At 44.3% G+C, this 17,076-nt stretch overlaps 1 protein-coding gene across 1 annotated transcript in view; it reads right to left on the reverse strand.

Moving 5' to 3' along the window:
- The window catches only part of smtnb (smoothelin b), a 47,900-nt gene extending 31,640 nt beyond the window's left edge, over positions 1 to 16,260 (reverse strand). The window contains exons 1-4 of the mRNA XM_053420272.1: positions 15,901 to 16,260; positions 1,845 to 2,002; positions 219 to 297; positions 50 to 128 (exon numbers count right to left, since the gene is read on the reverse strand). Coding sequence (XP_053276247.1) covers positions 50 to 128; positions 219 to 297; positions 1,845 to 2,002; positions 15,901 to 15,951 — 367 coding nt within the window. The 5' untranslated portion in view covers positions 15,952 to 16,260. The remainder of the gene's footprint in view (positions 1 to 49; positions 129 to 218; positions 298 to 1,844; positions 2,003 to 15,900) is intronic.
- Positions 16,261 to 17,076: the final 816 nt, after the last annotated feature.

Below are 17,076 nucleotides of genomic sequence, written 5' to 3' on the forward strand. Positions count from 1 at the left end.
GTCTAAAAATGGTGTGCTTGACTCGGCTTCATCAAACAGCTGGACTCACCTTGCTGCTGTTCGTCTCGGATCTGTCGGATGGCCGCTCTAATCATCTTCCTCTCCTCGTATTCGGCGGCGGCACGCAGCTTCATGCAAAACACACACATGATCTCAGTCTACAGAGCACAAGGCTGCAGCGTCACCATATGCTATTATTTTAGTTCATCAACACTCACCATTTTCGTGAGCTCATCAATGTCCTGGATCGACTGGAGCTTTCGTGACAGTATGTCCAAGTTTTCATTCGATTCTGACCTGAGAGAAGGAGACAGTCAAGTGGTGAAATGGGTTTTATTATGAATGACCATAACTGGACAAGTGATAAGTTGGTTGTCATAGTATCTTAAAATATCAGACTCTGATCTGAGGCTGAGTGTATGTGTGAAAGGCAGCAGGAGACAGATTCAAGATAACACAGTTTCCTTGGCCAGAAGAAAAACCATGAGTGTGGAAAAAGTGATGCCGAGGCCATAAGAGATTTGACAGGAGTGACACACAGCGCCTGAAAAAGGCTTCTCTCATCCATCCTCCATTCCTTCAGTCTCGTATTTCACCAGTTTCCCTGCTTGCTTTAATGTTGGTTTCTATTACTAATGCACTCCTCCAGTTCGCTCATTATCCTTGCTTCCCTCCACTCGTTGTAAACGGATGTGTGGCATGCAGGAATGGAATCTTTCACATTCCTCCTCGGGATAGGAGAGGCACGGGGTAATGCAACTTTCAGATGGGTCCGTAAGACTGTGTGTGTATGAACGCGTGTGCACGTGCATGCATGTGCTGCAGCAGGTAGGCCTCCTGTTGCAGCTCCAGTGAGGCTTCGCATTTGTTATTGTAACGCAAGTCATCTGAGAGCAGCGATGGATGAAAATGATTAGGCCTCTGTAATAATCCGGCCCAACCCAGCCACTGGTCTTAATAAGATTCAGTTACGGAGAACCACGACTGCAGAAGGTCGGGTCTCCTCTTCATAACCAGTAGTGTTAAATCTTGACTGTGCTCCACACCAGATGTTGGGATTGTTCCACAGCCTTGAACTGGAGCCAGTTTTAAATTAACACCTGTAAAGTTACTCGGGCCTTCCTATTGAGAGGAGCTCAGGATTTCTTACCCACAGAGAGGAAACTTAAGACCATCAAAAAGTTCAAATTCCCATACCGTATCATTTATGCGATTTTGTTGTTAACTATGTCTCAGGAGAGAAAAATGCGTTTATGATACTTTGCAAATTAACTGTTTAATAGGCATTTATATAATGAAGCTAGGAGAAACTGTTAAATGTTTTTTAATGTTACTCCCATGACATAAATGCTGACAGATAACCCGACGTAAGGAAAGAATTACTGTAAAACATAAGATGTGAGAGTGTTTTCTAAGCATCTACAGTTCTACTCACTGTGTGCCGTTTGTCATTAGGACAGGTCTTAGTGTGTGTGAACATGGACAAGTACTCCCATTAGGGCCAGTTTGAATTATAGACCTTGTGCAGTGAGGACATTTTGGTCAGTCATCACGTCTTTAACGGGCTGTTTGAGAGTTAACACTTGGTTGTAAAGGTTCCGGTTAGATTTAAGTTTCATCTCAGGGTTATGATCATGGTTGGGGCTCAACATTTAGGGATTGCACCATGTCAGTGAGCGTCTTCACACAGACAGGAGCAGGAACATGTTCTGAATATTGGGTCTAGATGTTTTCTGGAGTTTCACTTTCACATATGACATTTTCCTCCTGTATTCTCAAATGAACTCACTCTGACATTTTACTAGGGGGTTGGCAGAAGAATTTCAGGAAATGTGTGCTCTTACCTGTGCTGGTTCTCCTTGTCCTCCTGCTGTTTGAGACGTGTGGGTCGAAATCTCTTGCTGGCCAGAGCGGCTTCCATGTCCTCGATCTCCCTCGTCCTCAGCTCCCGGATGGCTGAACGGATGAGTCGTCTCTCATCCAGATCCACGGTTCCATCCAGCTGCACGCGAAACACAAAAATAGACAAACACAGAACAAGACGTGAGACAAATATGTGTACGTTAGTGTGCTGTCCCAGCAGGACGCCTCACAGAGAGCGAAAGATTTGGCTTGCTAATACGAGGTACTTGTCATTCTTATATTTGCATCCATGAGTGAGTGCACCACAAGAATCTGCTCCTAAAGGGTCACAGGCTTGTTCTCAGTGTAAGTACAGGGCGGTCAATAAGCAGAACTGCAGGGTTCCTGGGTCAAAATACAAGTCACAGCGAAGGCTTCTTTCAGATGCCCTCTGTAATTAACCCTGCCAAACAAGGCACTGCTTTAAAAGCGGGGGCGGACTTTATCCAAAGTGGCCTCACAAACACACACAGCTGTCCAATAGAAATAACAGCATCCTGAAAAGGTCAGGGATCCACCTTCACGTGAACTCCATTTGTCATTTTTAATTATGCCAGCTTAATCTGAGTCACTTCTGACAGATGATGAATGCGAACAGCAGTAAAGCATGTCGGACAAACCTCGGCTGAACCTCCCTGGTTTACTTTTAAATGTGGGTTACAGGTAAAGCAGGGCCAGCGGACGGCTTATAGACAGGTGATGACATGTGATCCGACTGGGCTAATGTGAAAAGACGGGACCACCTGAGCGAGGAGCCGAGGATGAGAAACAGCTGGTGCTTGGCTACAAGAGAGAAGCGCGTTCTGCTCTCTAAGGTCGACTTATCACCCAGGTGTCTTCTTCTCTGGCTGCTTTTCCTCCTGGTGGAGCAGTAAGCTTGTCGCAGGAGGCCTCAGACACACAGACGTTGAAGAGGCTCACTTTAAACACTCACTAAACCATGTCAGCGCTCGAGTGACTATTACTTAAAGGGGGTTTACATTTTGTCAAAGAAAAAGAGGAGTAATTAAGGCGTGCAAGAGTGTGTGTGTGTGTGTACAGCACGCCTGCAGACAGACACATGGATGCTTTCAAGTGAGCAGCTGCTGTGAACACATGAGGGTAGAGGGATACCTCTGCTGTCAAACGGGAGACGTCTCTCTCCTTTGGTCAACAGCGGGAACCTGTCATCACATGCAGAGATGAGCCGCTCTGCTGGCAGGCTTCTCTTATAAACCTCACCCTCAACACACATACCCACACACACACACTAAGGTTCCCTGCTGCACCAGTTAAAACCTGCAGAGTTAAGACACAAACCTTTGTAATGCCTACCGCCTTCAAATAAAAGGAAGCTGGATGTGGTTGCTAAGCTGAGCCGTACACCCTGGTGAGTTGAAAACGGGGTTGATGTGCTCCCCCTGCTGGGCCCAGAGGATGAGGACGAGGAGGGAGGAAGGAGGGGGGTCTTACAACTCATGAGGAGGGCCAGTGGTTTTTAAAGTCTTGCTGTGGTTTGTCAAAATATGCAGCCCAAGCTGCACTCGCTCATAGGGGCTCTCCTATATACTGTAATTTGTGGAAATTTAAAGTGCTGAGCTGACTGAAAAGAATGAGTAAGAGGAGAAAGTGCTCATGGGGAAAAAAAAGGCCCAAAGAAAAGGAAAGGAGACAGGAGGAGGGGAGAGCAGACAAAGTGAAAGAGGGGGAAAATGAAAATGAGTAGCTAGCCCTCGGTATGCCTAAAAATGGGCAGATGAGAAAGGGGTGGGAAAGGTCCGAGCCGCGCTCAGGTCATTCCTCACATTCCTGCTGACTCACAAGGAAAGGAGATGGCAGTGTAATCATCGTCTGAGCCTGGGTCCAACCCAGCGGTGATACGACGGCCAGGAGTCACAGTGTCAGGTTTCTGATTGTGATGCAAGAAGGTAACGAGAGGCGAGAGGAAATGTTCAGTTCTATCACTGTCTCTCACACTCACACTAAATAAACACTTAGGGAGCCGTCTGTTATCACACTCCCAGGCCCACTACTGAACCAACGTCATGGTGCGATTACACTCCACAAATGCTGCCAAGTTTTAGGACTCACTGATTTATGTATTTATACATTATTGAGATGTAAGAGAACAGCCACAGGCCTGGGCCTCAGTTCAAAAACAGTAACTCCTGCTTGGCATTTAAGAAAAGGCTGTGTTTTGCACATATCAGATAAAATCCCAAAAGAAAGTGTTCGGACTTAAAAAAATAAAGAAAAAAAGCAATGGACAAACTCAGAGCATGTGACAGATAGCAGACATGTCCGGATCAGTTTCACTAATCTTTTCAAACAGAAGCAATTACAGTCATGATGTGATAAGAGATGAAAAACATTTAGCAGCACTTTGAAGCTTGCCTGCTCCAACAACTCAACCAGCAGCAGTTCATGTTTACATGTTTTTTAAACGGACCAATCAGTGCACACATGGCTGCATCATGCATGTTGACTGATTTTGGGTTGGCTGCAGGATTCATACACTAGATCCAAATGGGCCAATCCGGCTGGCACAAGGCCAGCGGCTGTAACTGACTTTTCCTTGACGTGTTTGAAAGGACCAATGACCACCAGCTCCACAGGAAAGTAACGAGCGGGTGCGACTCAAGCTAATAAACCACACCTTGAACTTGGGCGCCTGCCAAAGAAAACAGAAAAACTGTTAAAGAGCCAGAGACGGAAACACACGGTCATCCGGGAAAACGGTGCATTTGACAAAAGTCCCACATGAAGGTGGCCTTTACAGTGAGTGATCTGTGCTCAGAGGAGGAGGAGGTGGAGGGGGGCAGTACAAAAATCAATGAAGTTACTCAGTGACACCACCGTTCACCAACGGCCGTTGCCCCAAAGGAATTTTTCAAACCAGCCCACAGGCCTCCGAGTATCCGAGTGCCACGGTGGCTCCAAATAACAACGCCGTGACCCAGAGAGCAGCCGTTGCACCTAGACAGAAACAGCTTCTCACGCAGTGTTGCGTTAGCTGCTAACAGACGTATGAGTCAGAAATCACACACACACGAGTGTTATGTTTTACAGAAAACACGGCGTCACTGAGACTCCGGTGAGCTGTCAGCACCTGTAATGACGCCAGGGCAACAGTCATATCACTGACTGAAGACTCATTACACCTGTCCACTTCTGCACAGTCAGCTGACGCACTGAGACAGGAAGGAGGAAGTGGATAAGGTTGACGGGGTGAGGACAGATGAGGCAATCCTGTATAGAAACTGGAGAGGTCCCTTAAGAGGGGTATTACTTCGGACTTTGTCTTTTTAATCCAAATGCACTTACTTACTGAATCAAAAGATGACCTTATTTGGCCTGAATTCTACTGTGGTGAAAAGCGAGCTACATCATGGGCAGGCTTGCTAAGGCATGTGCCATACCGTAGCTCCATTTGACTCACGTCCGGCCCGGCAGAGGCTTTCTATGAAGTCGACCCACAAACCTATCTTAAGGCATTCGAAGAAGAAGCAGCTCAATCAATCAGGGCCAATTAGAGAGTGTTCGTGGTTTAGCAGTAATCCGACCAGCTGGCGGCGGACGCACTTCTGAGGACAGCAACTCTCTCTGAACTCGGCCGCCGCACATGAGAGATGCAGTTTGAGAGGTTCAATGTATTTAGCCTCAGAGGGAAACGTGGTAAGAATACAGCAGGAACTCAAAAGATCCTCCTCAAAACATACTGAGCCAGTATCAGTGGGTCCACACACACACTGTACCACTGGGTGCAGCACTGTAACAGGATTGTGTTAAAGCTGTGGGAGTGAAATAAGACAGAGAACTCGGCTAAAGTGGCGTGCAAATACAAAGAAAATACTGCACAAGCTCAGATTTGTCTAAATCACACCCCTCTATACCGACTGATTCATTACAGCATTATTCATGGGAATACATAGCATTACAGATTCTTTCTGAGCCGCTCAAACGTGGATTATTGGTAATGAGACGATTATGAGGTCCAGGCTCTGTCTTCTGTTTTTTTTTTTTATGTGTCTGTGCACTGTAGGCTGAGTAGTTAAACATGTTAGTTAACATGATATATGATAGGACTTTAACATCTAGTTTTTGTTTTACAAAAAGACACACTCGTCACTGAGGATCACAAAGTTCCAAGTACTGAACGATATAATTGAACGCCCAGCCAGATTCTTTAATCGGGTGTTTTTGGATTTAACTTAATTTAATCTAAATCACGGTTGTGTAACCACCAAATGCTGTGATCTAATTCCATCAAAATTGTGCGTGTGTGAGTGCGACAACCTTTTCTATGTTTGTGTACAATCCGCTCACTATCCACGGCCATAATAAAAGAGATGACCTATCAGTCTCTGAATAGGCAGTGAAGCATGTGCAGTGGTCAAATGACCGGCCGTTGTGCAGACCAGACAAACACGGAGCCCAACAAGCAAGTTGACGCTGAACTGGAAAAAAAAAACACTACAAAACAATACCTCTGATAAAAACAATAACTGATATTTCCAGTTAAGAAAGACAGTGAAGAGAAAACAAGCCTGTGAGCCAAAGAAAACAAAACAGCTGGGTTAGGCCAAGTCCTCTCAGAGAAAAAAAGAAATCAAAAACTTCATAAAGTACCACTCAATTATTAATAAAACAGTACTGTATGAATTTGGCTGGGTTTTTTTTTGTATATCGGAGTAGAGAAATGCAAATTCCAAAATTCAACCCGTCTTTGATAAATGAACAATTTGTCTCATGATACCACTTCTTTATTATATCACATCATAAACTTGTCCAAAATAAATCACTTTTACCAAATTGTGCTGCTATGCTATAATCAAATAAAAAATTGTTTCCTGTATTTCCAGGAATTGAGTTTAAGTTTATTTTTTTTTACTACAACCATGTGATTTATATTAAGAAATTCAACATTTAAAAAGTTTAGCTTCGTTTGTCTAATGACAAAAAGGGTTTGAAACATATTCCTCAGACAGGTTTAAAGGAAAATCTGAAAAACAAACTAAGATGAATATCACAGAAGAGCCTCACTTTCTAGAGTGTCCCTGCCTTATGTTGTGTACAGAGGTTGACAAAGGTCATCACAGCCTTATGTGCAGAAGACGCCCCCCCCCCCACACTCACAACGACTCCTCAGACCAAGCCTCAACCTTTTGACTCCCGATAGGTACACATGCTTCATGTCGTTTTCTGATGTGCACTTAACCCTTTCTTCTTTTTGTCAAGTTCATTTACTGGCATAAATGGATTACGTATACTTTGTGCAAGAATGTGTGTGTGCGTGTGTCCACGTGAATGGTAATGAGTGAGGGTTGGGGGGGGGGGGGGGGGGGTAAGCGCGTGTTAAAGCATGAAACCGGGGCTACAGTAATAATTTCCAGAGCGGGCTGACGTTAGAGTGCAACACGGCCGCATCGGATCAGTGCTTCAAACTCTCTTGTGTCAGGCCTTCCATGGAGTTTGCCCTTATAAGGACACGTGGGACACTCCTTTCAGAAGAGCTGAAGTGGATTACCAGCTGCCAATGAGGAAGGCAGACGAGTACAGACAGTGAGAGACACACAAATAAACAATTGAGAAGGACTATAAAAGGTTGAGAAAGTCCCCAATTTGTTTTTCAAATCTCTTTGTTACATTTCTGTCGGGGGGGGGGGGCAACTCCAATCAGAATCAGGTGGAAGCCTGTAAATCATTTCCCAACACCTGAGGAAAACAATGCATGCGTACACTAGACCCGGCACACACAGGCACACCATGCCCACTGAAAAATGGAAACATAATCAGGATACACGAGAGCCCTGCAGGACATGGGACTGCTGGTTTCTCAGAAGAGGGAGTTTCAGTGACCTCTTGGCGGGAAAAATGTACAAAGAAATGAAGCGGAACAGAGGTGAAAACTCTTTGTGCTGCGGCTTTTATTGTCTGTTATCAAAAAAAAAGGGGAAAGGTTCCAGGGAAATATACAAGCAAGCGAGGGAGAAACACAGATTACTGCGCATGTGGCAACGTGCTCTGCGAGCGCGGCTCCACGTGTAGGGAAAGCTTAACCTTCACTAATAACTGGAAGGTAGGACAAAGGCCGGGAGCCGACCTGAAAACAGTGTGCCCCTTTACACTTGAGGTAGCAGGCATAAAGAACAGACGCACTGGAGGAATGCATGTGGGTCAGAGGGGGGTATAAGCTTCAGAAATGTTCTATAGGAATTTAATGATGCACTGAACCCACACATGGGCCGCATGCTGACAGATCATTCAGCACTTGCACTTTACGATGGTCCACACTCTGATCTGAATCGTATACTATTGGCCTTTCGCCTCTGTGCAGGACCTGAACAATGATTTGTAATCTCCACTGCTTTGTTGCATGTCAGTCCATCACAAACAACCCTACACATCATCAGTGATACAACCCCGCCTGGCTGTGACACATTTTTGGCCAATTCTACTTGTCTGGCTTTAAACTCTGTGTCCCCTCATGAATGGGTTTCTCTTCAGAGAGGCAGCTCAGGTCACAGAGAGGGATCCAGGTCACTCACGGCCCTGTCGGGACAAGCGTGCTTCACATTTTCGGGAGCTGCTGCATCATCAAAAGGTTTCGTATCCTCCGACAAAAGGCAGGAGCGGTGGACTGTCCGGAGCTATTGTGATACACCCAGATGTACAAAACCAATCCATTCACTTTGACAACAATGTCTGCAGCTCCTGATTGCACTCCAGTATATTTCCCCTCAGAGTGAAGAACAGGAATGTGGGTCAAATGTTTGGTTTGTTTGACAAGTCTCGTTTCAGGTTGAGCATTCGATTTCCATGAGCTCCACCGCTTTGCACGAAGAAAACCCTGTATTCAGGAAAATCAATGCAGAAACAAAGTAGTCTCTTTTTCATTCCACACTTTCTCCTGTGCTTATGGGATAAAAGATGTTTTCTTGATATATTCAAAAACTTCTCTGGGAATAATTAATGGATCTTGATGGTCTTGGGGAAATGTTAGCGATGAATGTGTGAAATTTGATGCAGCCTTGGTTGAATTTAAGGGGACTGTGAGGCTTTGGTGGAGATATGAACTCTAGTAAATAGTATTCTAGTATTTCATGTATTTGGATGCCAGGATCTTGACTTCCTCTAGTGCTGCTGCATTGGATCTCTGAGTTTTATATCCCACCAAATCATGCCTTTCTTAAAAGCAGGAGTTTTTGGACATTAATCCAAAGGAAACCGACAGAGGAAAGGAGCTGTCCCCACCTTGTTGGTTCATTGCCATCTGCCAATGGTGGTCATAAGAAGGTCTGACAAAGCATTACGGAGAAGGAAGCCTCTAGAAATAGACATTAAAAAAGACCTCATCTGTTGGCCTCATCCTGTGAGGAGAGGAGTGATAAGGCATGGTGGGTTTTCTCCAGATATGGGGGATTGCTGCTAAAAAGAACGACCAGCACTTTTGATTTAATGAGCTAAGAGTAGCGGGACGTCCCACGGGAGGAAACAAACCAGGGGGTCCCAGCACTTTGGGAGGCTGCAGCGCACAAACAGTTTGTTCTAATGGATCCATGAGAGCCAGCCACACTGACTCCGACAATCCACACTGACTATGACAATAGGAGTGAGAGTCACACACTGACAGACAGACAGAGCAAAGCTAAATCCAACAGATCAGCTGTGTGGATCTCAAGAATGCCGTAACATTAACAACAGTGAGCCCGAAAGAAAAACATCAACATCCGCACCATAGCCTTTTTTTCTTTCTTTTGTTTTTTACAGATCTCAGGAAATGACATTCCTCCGAGAGTCCCTATAGAAAAGGCTTAAATCACAGTGTGTGTATGTTTGATGTGGACAATGTATTTATGTTTATCTGTCTCTCTTTCATCTGATGCTTTTTTATTTTAAAAACACACCGTGCTTTCCCAAGCCGGCAAGATGTGATATATTTATACATTAATATTGGTGTAGTTCAGTGTGTTGCTTGGCATAAACCCTATATTTCTGATCCCACACAGAACTGTACACTGCTCCCTGTATGTTCTTTTCCATGATATATAGAGCTACATCAAAATAGAGCCGGAGATTGAGAAAGCTGTACAGAGGACCTGAAAATGGTACCTTGAAGAAAAACTTCAACTTGAGAATCTGAGTAGCGTAAACAAAGACGGCTTCTGAAAATCAAAGCCATCTGTCGGTCATCTTCTTAACGACGACGGCAACAATTTATTTTCCCATGAGAGAAAACACAGTTCCCCCTTTTCTTCATTTTTAAGTGTCATAATTTTGCACAAACTAAAACACACAGACACACCTCTTCAGTGCGATGAGGTCTTATAAGGGTGAAAAACACTGTAATTGGGAAATAATAGATTACACCACTGAATACTAAAGCATTGTAAGTCAAACTGGGATTTCACCAGTCAGAGATACCTGGTGGTGGTGAAGGAGACAGAAGACAAAGCAAACCAAATCCCTTAACCAGACCCTTTCCTTTTGGCAGGGTCACGATGCAGACAGATCAGCCACATCAACCCTCTCTGTTGGATCACTTACCAGACAGACGTACACACCACAGCAATTTGGATGGCAAATTGGTTCACCCCTCTGTAAACAGACCCATTTTTCAACAGGGAATATACTGCATTAACCTAGTTACTCTATACTGCACCGATATTTGATCTTGAAGTTACAACTCTTTTGTCTCCCTCTTAATCCTGCTAGACATTACCAGATTTATGTATATAAGCTCTTTCTATCAATAATATCCAAATACTGGGTAACTAAACTTGAATGGAACCCTGTGGACTACTTGAATGGTTTTGACATGATTCACATCCTGCCGTTCTACCCTGCTAGACATATAAAAGTTACAAGAAAAGACAAAGTGCTGAGAAAAAAGCGAGCCAAAGTATGTCAACACTGCTTGATCTAAACTTTTATTTTAAAATCAGGTTTAATGCTGAAGCAGATGCACTCAATACTCTTCTTAGAACTCAAGGATACACACTTATTACGGACTACTGCAGATTCTGGTTCCAAACAATGTCTTTGGCTCAAGATGGAAGGTTTCGTATGAGGGATATTTTGGCTTCGTTTCTCGATAGTGGGAGGAAGTTTAGATGCATCATCAAACTTTGTAAACAGTCTTTTAATCCTCAACCACATCTGGTCCAATTCCCTAATCTCCTGGGAATAAGCATCCTAATGGTGTTATAGATTGTAAGCACTTTTGTTCTACATCTACATCATGAAAAATGGAGGTATGGTATATCTGATGCTTTACTTACAACAGGGGTGTCCAAACTTTTTATCCCGAGGGCCACATATAGAAAAAATACGAAGGTCCGGGCCACTCACGGCGCCACGCCCCCCAGCCCTGAGAGTTGGGGGGGGGGGGGGGGGCGTGGCTGCATTTTGAGGGACAGCTGCAATACAGTGGGCCATAGTCCATCACATTACCTTTCATTTAGCTGACACTTTTATCCAAGGCAACTTACAATAAGTGCATTCAAGGGTACAAACCCAGAACAACAAGAATCAAGAAAGTACAATATATTCAAAAATAGAGCTAAACTACAAAGTGCTATAAGTAAGTGCCATCAAAGTACTACTAAATTGTTAGTTTGAAAATAAAAAAATTCAAATTTTTGTTTTTTTTATTTTATTTTTTTATTTTTTTTATTTTTTAATAATAAAATTTAAAATGGATGGCGGGCCGCAGATGGCCCGCGGGCCGTAGTTTGGACACCCCTGACTTACAATATAAGTTCGGGAGTCACACTAACAGGAGGAAGTTGGTCACAATGAACTCAATTCCAACTTTACACATGGAGTAAATGTTTGTTGAAGTAAATTTAAAGTTGTGCAAAATTCAATCTGAGTTATTGTTCCACAGAAACAATCGACTTTATTGCCACAGACTAAAAATAGACTTTGGTGGACTTTGCATGCGAATGATGTCAAAGTTGAGTCCTTTCAGAGCCAAACTGGGGCGGGATATTTATAACACTGTCCACCAACACATGTTTCCTGTTTTATCAAACAAACAAGAGACCCCTTTCCTTATCTCTTTGCTCCCTGGCCGGTTAGTTGGCTATTCAGAGGCTAAAGTCTGCTCTCGTTCGCTGTGATGGGCTCAGTCCTGTCACTGCAACCGTGGAGATAACTTGTAAGCTCCTTCCAGGCATGACACTGAAGTTTTGCGGCCAACCCCTTGTATATGTGCAGAAATTGTCTGGAAAATACCCAGCGAGTGAGTGTTGCGACAGATGCAAAACTAGAAGAAGAACAAATATCGCATGATGATAGGGGCTGCTGCATTCTTCATATGTGAAAGCCAAACTCCGAAAAAAAGCCATTTTCCTCGGTTCATGTATGAGAACTACTACTGTGTGTTTAGTAAGTGGAAAACTGCTCCAAATGTTGAGCCGCCCGCAAAATGTTTCTTCATCTTTGAAACGTAATCATACAGGAACTTTGTGCAAACGTGAAGGGCATAAATACCTGTGAGAATGATGACAGGTTACAGGGGGGGGGGGGGGGGGGGGGGAAATCAGGTGTGCACTATGCACTATGTGCTTGTAGTTTATGGCCCCGACAACCCTTTTGCATAAACCCAGAAGTACCAGGTGTTATTAGCCGTCGGGTGCATAACACATTTAAGGCTCTTTTCTTTGCATGGAGCAAGAAGCTGGGGAAGCTTATTATAAGGGAGATTTGCTGCATGCAGCAACTTGTATCTGCAGATTCTTAGACAACACAGCAGTCAACTGTCTTTGATGGAAGAAAAATGGTTTTCAAGACTGTTGACAAGGTCTACAGTTGTATCATTTTAACCCCTAATGAGACCAAGTCAAAGAAAGAAGGTATTTTCAGTCTGAGTAGCAGACAGAAGAAAAACACAGCGCGTAAATCTAAAAACCTCCCAGACGACAGTTTAATGTATCGTAATTTTCCCGATTTATCCGTTCTTGATGATGAGGCTGACATTTCGGGCCATGCCTCTGGGGGATAAAGAGAACCTGGGGACTGTACTGGGAGACTACAAAACAAATGTTTTCATCCTGTCCAACTGTAACCGTTGAACCCTTGTCCGAGCACAAAGGAGTCCAGAGAGCCATAAAACGAATCCCCAGGGGACCAATAAATCACAGAGGCCACGCCACAGAGTGAAATTACCCTTTTTTAACATGTGTGAATGCTTCTTGTTCACCAGGGGAGAGCGGACGGTCAAAGAGCTTGCAAGAGAAGTTACAAACTATTATCCAAGACATCCAGCAAGTGAAATCAGCCCAGCAGGGGTAGTGGACAGAAAGTCTCAGTGCGCTGACACCTGTTCAAAAACAAAAGGGCAGACTTTGTGCACAAGCAGACGACAGGCGGTGAGAGATGATGATGTCTTTACACGATCATTGACGTTTTTAGCGAATTTGTGAGCTTGTCAGAGTTCACATGTTGCTGCATTCCTCCTGTGATGTAGAGCAGCTGCGGGGGAGGTGAGGTGTCCGGAGATGATTAGAAAAGGAGAGGGTGATGTGGCTGACAGATGCCAGAGCCAAACATTATACTTAGTGGGCAGGTGGACAAGTGCAACAACAGGAGCCGACACCTGTCGAGCGGGCTCGTCCTGCAGGTTTGACACATTGACACACAGCAAACTCAGGCCTGTTACAGGTGATGATCATCAGTGGTTGGAGTGGTTTAGCTGGAAAGAGCTTTTCTCCAACTGGCTTCGGTATCTCTTCCCCCCCCCCCGTTCTTTTCATGTCCACAGATCCTAAGCACCATTCAGACAGACGACCCGCACCAAACGACCTTTCCAAAAGAAACTAGGACACCAACTGATTCGTTTTTTTGTGGATATTTGAATAATCGTGGCGGCCGAGGGAAAGGAAAATGCTTTGCCTGGTTCCCATGGAGGGGATTAAATAAGCAATATAAAAGGCAGCCTGGGCTTTGAATAGAAGTGCAGAGATGGGATTAGTGGCGTTAGAGAGGCGGCCGTATGACCTTCTGACTGTTGAGTTCATTAACGCGCGGCGGAGGCCTGGAGTTTGTGTTCCTCGTCTAACTGTTGTTGAAGAGCAGCTCCTCCAGCAGTTTAATTAAGCTGCAGCTCTCGATTCACAAAGTCCTAACACCCAAAGCGCCATTGGAGTCTCTGTTGAAGAATTTCCATTTGAAATCCATCTATTGCTAAACAATTCTGTCATGTCCTCTGAGCCGAGTTCGCTGTGGAAAATGCTGACACTCAAGTCACCGCAAACATCATCAGTGCAGATGTGGGATCTTGGTGACCTTATCGCTGGTGGTCACATCTGAGGAGGAGGAGGAGGGAGGCTTCGGTGGAGGGACGCTCTGGAGGAGACGCTCTATTCCATGAATCCGGCACAGAGGAGACGACGAGACATCTCAAATTGTGAATCCCATGAATTCCAGCGTTTGCGTGACACTGCTGCAGCTCTCCGGACAAAAGCAGCATTTTGACGGCAGGTTCAGGCAACACAGGAGGATTCAGAGGAGCTTGAGATGCCTGATAACAATGAGCTGAGGTCTGATGATGTTATGTGTATGACACGCATTACTGCAGATATAAAAAAATCAGCTGAGGGACAAAAGACTTTAAGTGGTCCAACAAAAAACCCTTCTCAGTCTTTTTCTCTGCCAATATTTGTGGTGAGCTCTGATTCCTTCCTCTGTTGTTTTCAGTTTAACTACGTCTTTCCTACTCTGGCCATCGACAAACAAAATCTACAAACTGAACAGTTTATCACATGGCCGACATATAGAGACAAACAACCACTCACACCTACTATAAATTTAGAGTCTACGTTCAACTTAACCCCAATATGCATATGATTGGACTTTGGGGAACCCATGCAGACACGTGATAGCATGAAAACTCAGAGAACGGCCTACCACTTTAAATCAATATACAGTCCCCAGCGAAGAGATCGAAATAAGAGTTTGAAACGCACAAGAAAAGAAAAAGTTAAAATTCCTGTTAATTTTGGCGCGGTTAGTGAGAGTTCTCCCAATCTACTGATCCAAATCTCTTGTTGGTTTCATATTAGCAATAGATTATATAAAATGAAAAGCTAGTAAACACTTGTCTCAGATATTTAATGTACGACCGTGATTCAGGAAAACCCTGCATGGCGTTGTCTGGATAAGGACAGCGTGACTCATGCATCCTTGTAAAAGTGTCAGTGTTACAGGTGTCACGGTGCGTGTCAGACAGACAGACAGACAGACAGACTAATGATGTCTCACCTTCCTGTGCCTCAGGAAATCACTGGGACATGACTAATACGACTGTAATGTACCACGTGAATCACCTACAATCAGAATGAATTTTTACGTCCCCGAGTCTGTTGTGTGGAATCAAGGATTCACACCGGAACTTCACCACAGTTCTTCGACCCAATATTACTTTCTTCTCGGCTCTGCCTATTATTGATTTGATTGCTCAATGAATTGTTGAGCGAAAAAAAGTGTTTATTTTAAACTAATTTCTAGAAGGAACATCTTCCGATTGTTTGTTTTCACCATCACCAGCCCAGAGATATTGAATTTTACGACAAACAAGAGCTGAATAAAGACAGTTCTTACATTAGTGAAACTTAAAGTCAGACAAACCTGTCTGTTAAGCCATCCACTGTCACTTTCATTATCCTTTAATCCGTCTATTTGTTCCATTTATTGATCGATTATTCAATGAAATATTTAAAATAGGCTTTTCAAAGGTACTTTTAGTAAAGTGGGATTTAAACATGACATTAAAATGATGTTGGACTGAGAAGAATACTAAATCCCCACTCTGTGCACTGTGAGTTATAAGGGGGTTAAATTCCTCATGAGGACTCACACCCATGTGGAGGAATGAACAAGACACAAGTTCAAATGATGCAGAGAGACTCAGACAGACAGAGACACAGAAGGACAGACAGAGAGACAGACCGAAGGACAGACAGAGAGACCGACCGACAGAGACACAGAGGGACAGACAGACAGCATGTCACTCACCAGAGCTCGCAGAGAGGACTCATCCAGCGCAGAGTAACTCTCCACCGACATCTTCCTGTTCTCCAAGCCGGCTGAGACGAGCAGGTCCCGGACTGTGTGTGTCTGTGTGTCCGCTTCAACAAACACGAACCACCTGTACGACTTATTCTCTTCTTTACGTCTCTTCTTCTTCCTCTTTGTGTTCGGTTCAGTCTTCAGTCAGAGCAGCTGGTTCTGGGTCAGCGGAGGTAAAGTGGTGTCCTGCTCGCAGAGGAGATCATGATCCACTGATCGTCTGTGGAGTCGCAGGGAAAACACACCACACACGCACGCGCTGCTGTGCGGGAACGTTAGTAGCTTTTTGAACCGAGGATTCCCACTCAAAGGTGTAAGCCCCGCCCCCTCTCGCTATGAAGCCCCGCCTCTCCCGGAGGTCATTTAGTGCGCGCCGCCGTGCGGGGACACCGGAAACGACAGCCCAGAATGTGTGTGTGTGTGTGTGTGTGTGTGTGTGTGTGTGTGTGTGTGTGTGTGTGTGTGTGTGTGTGTGTGTGTGTGTGTGTGTGTGTGTGTGTGTGTGTGTACCTCAAACTACACTTTACGGGGACAAAAAGTTGAAGTTACTGGAATGTCCTCTGACGTCATGATTCGTGCATCTCAATGAGAAAGAAGCAGGCATGTTTGGGTAACTGATATTAATGTGTGAGCAATTTTATGCAGATCTAGATCTAAAGCTGTGTCTAGTGAATTTAAATATGGCTTCATAAGGGAACTGTTGGAATCAATTCTAATTTGGTACCAATCACACCAACATTATCCTTAGGCACTTCACAGAGTAAAGTCGAGACCTTACAATATGAGAGAGAGAAGCCCAAAAGTTCCCACAATCAGCAAGTACATGTTGATAGAGGAAAAAAATTCCTTTTTCCATTGTCACAACAAAACCTATGCTGGCTCCTGGTGTGACAGGAATCGTGTCTATGCTTTTATGTTGCCACAACAAATACATCAAAATACTGCCCTGTTGTAAAACCTTATTTCCTGCTGCCTTCATCACTGCATATGAAAGTTAGCAGATGAGAAAGGAGAAGCTCATCGAGTGGTGATGTGATTATAAATATGGGAATTTGAAAACAATAACACAAAAACTGTAGAGGCATGAAGGAGACACAACAGAATAAAAAAACTGGAGCCATG

The sequence above is a fragment of the Pleuronectes platessa genome, chromosome 4 (genome assembly GCF_947347685.1).
Source record: "Pleuronectes platessa chromosome 4, fPlePla1.1, whole genome shotgun sequence".
Taxonomy (NCBI): Eukaryota; Metazoa; Chordata; class Actinopteri; order Pleuronectiformes; family Pleuronectidae; genus Pleuronectes; species Pleuronectes platessa.